The sequence below is a fragment of the Leptinotarsa decemlineata genome, unplaced genomic scaffold (assembly GCF_025532065.1).
Source record: "Leptinotarsa decemlineata unplaced genomic scaffold, Ldec_3_MD MMD2_tig00026361_RagTag_RagTag, whole genome shotgun sequence".
NCBI lineage: Eukaryota > Metazoa > Arthropoda > Insecta > Coleoptera > Chrysomelidae > Leptinotarsa > Leptinotarsa decemlineata.
This window is the reverse complement of record NW_027412704.1, coordinates 7,837,132-7,844,812: the sequence shown is the minus strand read 5'-3', so window position 1 is coordinate 7,844,812 and position 7,681 is coordinate 7,837,132. Positions and strand designations below refer to the sequence as shown.

At 37.6% G+C, this 7,681-nt stretch overlaps 1 protein-coding gene across 1 annotated transcript; it reads left to right on the top strand.

The window, feature by feature from the left end:
• The first annotated feature begins 4,360 nt into the window (after nt 1–4,360).
• Nucleotides 4,361–5,474, top strand: LOC141486642 (uncharacterized). Its single transcript, XM_074184975.1, has 2 exons — nt 4,361–4,512; nt 4,576–5,474. The coding sequence occupies exons 1-2, from the start codon at nt 4,361–4,363 to the stop codon at nt 5,285–5,287; spliced, it is 864 nt and encodes a 287-aa protein (XP_074041076.1). The 3' UTR covers nt 5,288–5,474.
• Nucleotides 5,475–7,681: the final 2,207 nt, after the last annotated feature.

Sequence of the window (7,681 nt, the reverse complement as noted above, 5' to 3'; positions counted from 1 at the left end):
TGAGAAGGGTAAAATGAAGTATGAAGTGATTGGTCCATTGCGATACTCACAGAGAAGACTCCGGAGACATGTCAATTTGTTGTTTATAACTGATGACTCCGGTAATGGTCACTATTGTTGGATCAAAGATCTTTCAAGATTAGTTTCTAATCAACTATCAGCTCATAGACAGAAAAAATATTTTTGTGACGGATGTTTGATATATTTTTCTGATGAGAGATTGCTTTTACGTCATAATATGTATGATTGTAATCACATTAGTACCACAACACCAACTACTAATTTAAAGATCAATAAATATGGTAGAATGGTTGCGGAAAATAAACTAATGTTTGAAAACTTTGAGAGGCAAATGAGGGTGCCATTTGTAGTGTATGCTGATTTTGAATCAGTGCTTAAACCGATTCATGTGAATGAGCCAAATCCTGGAAGTTCATACACGATTAAAACATTCAAACATGCCCCATATTCATTTGCTTATTTGATAAAGTGTTCATATAATGATGATTTGACAAAATTTGTTACATATAGGGTGTAGATGCAGCTCAGAAATTTGTGAGTAGCATTGAAGATGATTTGAAAGAGATACATGAAAATCATCTCAGAAACCCTAAACCAATGGATACACAAACTGTCGAAGAAGAAGAACAGTTTGTTGCAGCCAGAACTTGTGGTATATGTAATAAAGCATTTACTGATGGTGACGTCAAAGTAAGAGATCATTGTCATGTCACAGGAAAGAAAAGATCACATGCCGCTCACTCGAAATGTAATTTAAATTTCAAAATACCAAACTTCATACCTATCATTTTTCATAATTTAAGTGGTTATGATTGTCATTTATTCATAAAAGAATTGTATAGGAATAAAGAGAAAGTTGATGTTATCCCGCAAACTAAAGAGAAATATATATCTTTCACGAAGCATCTCTTTACACACAGCTATACCGATAAAGATGGTGTGGTTAGGAAGAATTATCTCAAAATGAGATTTATCGATAGTTATAAATTTATGACTAATTCGTTGGAGAAGTTGGGTGCAAACTTGACCTCCGATCAATGTTTGGAGATGCACAAACATTTCCCACAAATTGAGAAATTCAATTTGATGAGACAGAAAGGTGTATTTCCATATAGTTTTGTTGATGACATTGACAAATTGAATTATCCATTACTTCCGACAAAAAATCAGTTTTATGACACACTCAATTGTGAACATATATCGGAAACTGATTATGATAGGGCTAGAAAAGTTTGGAATTTATTCGAGTGTCAGAATTTGGGGGAATACTCTGATTTGTATTTGAAGTCGGATGTATTGCTACTATGTGATATTTTTGAAAACTTCCGCACCACAAGTTTAGAGATATATAACTTAGATCCGGCACAATATTACACTGCACCTGGATTATCATGGGATGCCATGTTGAAGTTCACTAATGTTGAATTGGAATTACTAACTGACATTGATATGATTCACTTTTTTCAAAAAGGTATACGAGGTGGAATTAGTCAATGTAGCGAGAGGAAACATATAGCAAATAATAGATTTTTACCCAATTATAATCCCAACGAACCTTCCACATTCATTACATATTTAGATGCAACAAATCTATACGGTCACAGTATGTCACAACCTCTACCAACAAGTGAATTTACATGGTTGACACCAAATGAAATTCTTAATCTCGATGTGATGGATGTGAGTACTGATAGTCCGTATGGGTATGTATTTGAAGTGGACATTCATTATCCACAAGAGTTGCATGATAAACATTCTGACCTTCCATTTTTAGTCGAAAAAATAATACCACCTCGTACACAATCGAAAATTCCCAAATTAATTCCAAATTTGAATGATAAAAGAAAATATATTGTTCATTATAGGAATCTACAGCAAGCTGTCAAAAATGGATTGATTGTAATGAATACACATAGAGTATTGAAATTCAAACAATCATGCTGGATGAAACCCTATATAGATCTTAATACTGAAATGCGTAATAGGTCTAACAACAAATCTGTTAAAGATTTCTATAAACTAATGAATAATGCGGTGTATGGAAAGACAATGGAGAATGTAGATAATCGAATTGATGTTAGACTCGTTACACATTGGGAAAATATAAAGAAAAATATAGGTGCCAGCACTCTCATAGCCAAACCAAATTTCAAAAATTGTTCAATTTTCACTGATAATTTCGTTGCCATTCAATTGGGTAGAGTGAAGGTTCATTACGATAAACCATTATATTTGGGATTTTCCATATTAGAATTATCTAAAACAGTCATGTATGACTTTTTCTATGGATGCATCAAACAACACTTTGATGAAAATGTCTCTTTACTTTACACAGATACCGACTCGCTCATTCTTAAAGTAAACACAGAAAATTTTTATGAATTCATAAAAACTAACATAAGTAGATTTGATACATCCAATTACAGTATAGTTAACCAATTCAATATTCCAGTAACAAGTTCAGTCTTGGGTAACTTCAAAGATGAATTTCCAAATGATCCAATCATGAGTTTTTATGGTACAGGTGCTAAAGCATATTATGTGAAATCTGTTGATGGTGAATTTAAGAAAGCCAAAGGGGTTAAACGATCTGTAATAAAGAATGAATTGACATGCGAAGATTATCAAAAAATCGTCGAACAAGGTGGTATGATATTCAGAAAGATGAATTCATTTAGAAGCGTGTTACATGATATGTATACTGAATTAAAAAATAAAGTTGCATTATCATATCACGATGATAAACGATTTATCATTCCGAATACTACCCACACTCTTCCTTGGGGTCATAATGATATTGAATTTTATGAAAACGATCCAAATGAGAACATTCGTTGGATAAGTAATATTATTCAACAATCACAATCTCAGGAGACTCCATTGGATCAATTGATTAATTTATTATCTGCCGAGATCAATGATTGAAATATCATTCAATATCTTCAAAACCGGAAAATTCAATATTGATATTTATGTAGCCATTTATAATTAATAATATATGATAGAAGTAATGTGATATTAATGTATTATGTATGTATGTATATGTATTACTGTAATGAATATAAAATGATTAAAATTTTATTTGTATTATTTCTATTTCCCTAATCAATTACTGCAATATATAGTATAATGTAAATGACAGAAATATCAGTTTGAAGAGAATCATCGTAGAGTGCACAATGTCTAAAACAATCGATAAGTTTGGTAGAAAAAGAAAATGGGGTGGTAATGTCATTCGAGGTCCTCCTGGGAATGGTTTTAAATTAACAAAAGATGGTCATTATGACATGCAAAGGAAAATATTGAAAAATACAAGTGAACCAATTGACAAGAGTGATTGTGTAACTGTATCATATCTTGAGGGGGAAATTAATGGAGCAAAGGAAGTTATACTTCTAGCCCTACAAGCTGCAATACAATCCACAATAGGCAATATTGCTCGGGACGCCCGGCAAGCATTTAACGATAAAATTGCAGAGGCTCGGATAACTTTCACTCGTAAATTTGACAAACTTACAAGTGATGTAGACATAAAAATGTCTGACATAACAGCGTCTACAAATAAAAAATTTGATGCTATGTCAAACATAACAGGGACTACAATGAAAAAGTATGATGTACTGGAACAGAGAGTTGAAGTATTGGAGAAAAACCATAAAGAAGTTTTGGAGAGAAACTATAAAGTCAGGCCATCATCATCAGGTGGACTGGGATATCCAGGACTGAACATTAATCCAAATCATAGAATAATACAACCAAAACCAAAACCAACTGATGATGTATTAATGGAACCAACATGGTGAATGTATTCCCTCGTTAGGTTAGGTTAATAGCTACGTTAGGTTAGCTGCATACTTACGTTAGGTTAGGTGTTAGGTTAGTATTCCCTCGTTAGGTTAGGTTAATAGTTACTGTAGGTTAGGTTAGGTTAGGTTAGGTTAGGTTAGGTTAGGTTAGGTTAGGTTAGGTGTTCGGTTGCATAGCGGTAGGTTAGCGTACTAGGTTAGGTTACGTTAATACGTTAATACGTTAGGTTAGGTGTTCGGTTGCATATTATGTTACGAACGCGCGCGCGAAGAGGGCGTAGATGTCTCTCCAGATGTCCCGCCTACCTGGGGCCGGAGGCCCCACCCACCTGGGCGGAGCCCAGGCAGTGGGCGGGGCCCGTTAGGGCCACGCCCCCCCCCCCCCCCCCCCCCCCCCGTCGCCACCAACTTTTCGGATACCCCGCCCCTTTCCGAAGCCCCGCCCCCTTTCCGAAGCCCCGCCCCTCCCCTCCCCGAAGCCCCGCCCCCCGACTCCCAACATTTGCGCATGTACACCCCTACCCTCATCGCGCATGTGCGCTCCCACCATTTTCCCACCGCTCACGCATCGAAGTCGATACCCTCCGGAGAGCACTCCACAACATTCAGTTCGAGAAGTCATCTCATCGAGAGCAGTCCACTCCACAACAAGGCAGTACGTTCCAACGACCAACTTGATATTTGAGTAAGTAAATTAGGAATGTTATTTTTTATATCAACTAACTTTGTATTATTTCTTCTTTTTCAGAATGGCAACCAATACACAGGAGGTGAATAATGCTGTGGCGTCTATTCTGCCGGTGTCCGCTGACCAGGAGGAGGCAGCATCTTCGAGAGCGGTGACGGTTGACCAGCCAACCACTTCGCGTTCGCGAGTTAGGTGCAGATCTTCTAGCCCTGACTTATTCGAGGAGGAGGAGGAAGTCAGGGCTGTGAAGAAGGTTTGCCAACGACCTGCAGCAAAGGTTGGTCCTATTTCAAAGTACCGAGCTACTTGCAATAGGACTAATCCTTATGCAGGTAGTTTTTCGACCTCTCGTAAGAGGGCCTCCACACCAGCAGCAGCACCAGCAGCAGTGGAAATTCCGAGGAGTCCTTCTCCGGAGTTGGTGATATTGTCGCCGTTGGTGACGCGACTACCACCGCTGCCAGCGACACCGGCGGATCCTGAGGTGTTGGTGCCACAGCCTATCGGAGAGGTTAGTGAAAAGATGAGTGTTTTTCTGCAGAGATGCAAGAAAGCAGAACGAGCTGCCCGATCTAGCGAGGCCGAGTTGGTTACCATGAAGCGACAAATGGCTGAAATGGATAACCGACGGAGGGAACTCCAAAAGGAAATGGCCGAAATAGATCGGAATTATGCATCTCTGCAGGAAAGGTGTAAAGCAAAGACCTCTTCGATAGAGCTGTACAAAAAAGTAGTGACAGTTATGGACACTCTTTTTGTAGATGAAGTGTAAATGTAAGATTAGTTTTAGGTTAGTTAGGAGTATTTAATTATGGTAGTTTTAAGTTTATATTTGTTAAGTTTATATTGAATAAAGGAAAAGGAAGTGAAATAAAGGGTGTACACTGTTTTTTGGTTTGGTACACATTGAACAATGCGATGGTTGGAGCATTTTTCTTCACTTCCTCTTATTATCATTATTATTTTTTTATTTCAATTCCAAGTTCTTCTAGACAAATACCTCACATCAATTTTTGTGTTCTCTAATCACTTGTAAATAATTTCATGTGAAGAAAATTTAAAAAATAAAAAAATAGACATGTTTCATAGTGAAATCGACAAGTATATTTCATTTGTATTTTATCCATTCAAGTATCTCTTTCATTGAATATGTCTTATGTCACTTTGCAATTTACCCCTACTCATTGAATATGTCTTATGTCACACTACAATTTACCCCTACTCAATGTTCCACTCCTCTCCCACTCCCTCTCGAAAGTATAAAAGTAGAAATCATCTGATGAAACATTCAGTTGATCAGCTAGCATCGAGATGGAACCCGATTCAACCTCCGAACCCTATAGCTGCCCGGATCAGGGGTACAACTTCAATTACTGGGATAACAGCCAGGTACAGGTTGTCTCTTCCACCACGGAACCCCACAGTCCGCCATACGAATACCGGATCACGACATCAGGATGCAAGTTCAGCATGTCACTGGCAGTGACGAAGGACACTTGGATGACTCGGAATATCCAGATCCTGACGGATGGTGGGACCCTGCTTATGATGACATTGTCCCAATGAGTAGCGACGACGACGATGATGACGACGACGACTCTGGTGATGATGCTGATGACGAGCTTGACGTTAGACGTCCTCCACCATCCCCTATCCTCATCGAGGATAGTCCTCCGCCATCCCCAATCCTAATCGATGATGATGTCCTCAATTCCGATGATGACATATAATCATCTACTCGTCCATCATTTCCTTTCCTTTCCTTCCACGGAGTACACACTTTTTGGTTGGTGTACACGAGGCACTGCGAGGCTGGGGCAGTGTCTTCCTCCCTTCCTCTCCCTCTTATTAGTTTTTTTTCCATAATAATCACTAGAATTTCTCCTAATAATCGCTCAGAGTTTCATTCTTGATGTTTTCGAATCTCAAACACTGTTCTACATTTCACCCCCTCCATTTCATTTCTTCCAATATAAATATAGCAACAATCCCAGTTCTATATCATTCTTCCACAATGTCGAGTACAGGACCCATCCAAGTACATGAAATAGATTCAACGTCTGATCATTTGAGTACAACCTTCGCTCAATTTCTGCAGCGAATCTATGATCTTCCTGATGATTTCGCAGAACGAGTGGAACAAGGTATTCAGGACGACATAGATGCTGTTGACGATAATAATGCGGATGATGTGATTAGTATATCATCTGATTCAGCTGATTATGACGACGACGACATCATGAGTATATCATCTGATTCAGATGACTACTATGAGGATGATATCATTAGTATATCATCTGATTCAGATGACGATACCATAATTATTGTTTCTGATGATGAGGAGCGTTAGTCCATATCATTGCATGGATTAATAAAAAAATAACAGCCCTTTTCAGGGCTACAATTAAAGACTGAAACAATAAAAAAAATAGCTCTTTTCAGAGCTACCATTATACTTTCAAACAGAAACAGATTCATACCATTGTTAACATTATGTTAACATTATAATCTCAAACGAAATATATGTATGTGAAAGTATTCATCATTATATGCATATGAATGATTGACAAATGCCAACTTCAACTTTCATTTAAAGTAGTACTCATCATATGCATAGATATTCAATGACTATCAAATTCCAAATTTCGACTTTTCAGTCAAAGTAGTAATTTATTTGTCATATAATGTATAGATATTCAAAGACTAACAAATTTCCAACTTAGACTTTTATTAATCAAAGTATTCATTTGTCACATAATCTATGAATACTAATACAACTAACTACTGTTTGTGTGAATAATGTAGCCCTGAAAAGGGCTGTTGTTTTTTTTTTGACCAGTAGGTCCACGGTTATTGTGCCACAGGTTGGACATTATTACATATAATACATGTAGATACTCGGGTGAAGTTTGTTAGTGGCCTCTCGCAAGCTTCACACCAATTCTGTCCCATTTCCATAATTGAGACAGTGTTGTGGGTGTTGACATGGGCATACCACCCTCCATTATTGTTTCTATGCGAATAAAACCGAAAGCAGCACCAACATAGTTTTTTGTTCTCTCCATCTATTGTGCTGATCAATACGTATGCATCCAATGCACAATACAAATCCAAGGGATCTTCCAGTGTCTCACTGACATTGAGTGTTCGCATACCGATCCTCATA

Coding starts and splice junctions, on each gene's coding strand:
- LOC141486642 (XM_074184975.1), top strand. CDS start 4,361: ATGTGCGCTCCCACCATTTTCCCACCGCTCACGCATCGAAGTCGATAC. Junction 4,513..4,575: donor ACGACCAACTTGATATTTGA/GTAAGTAAATTA, acceptor CTTCTTTTTCAG/AATGGCAACCAATACACAGG.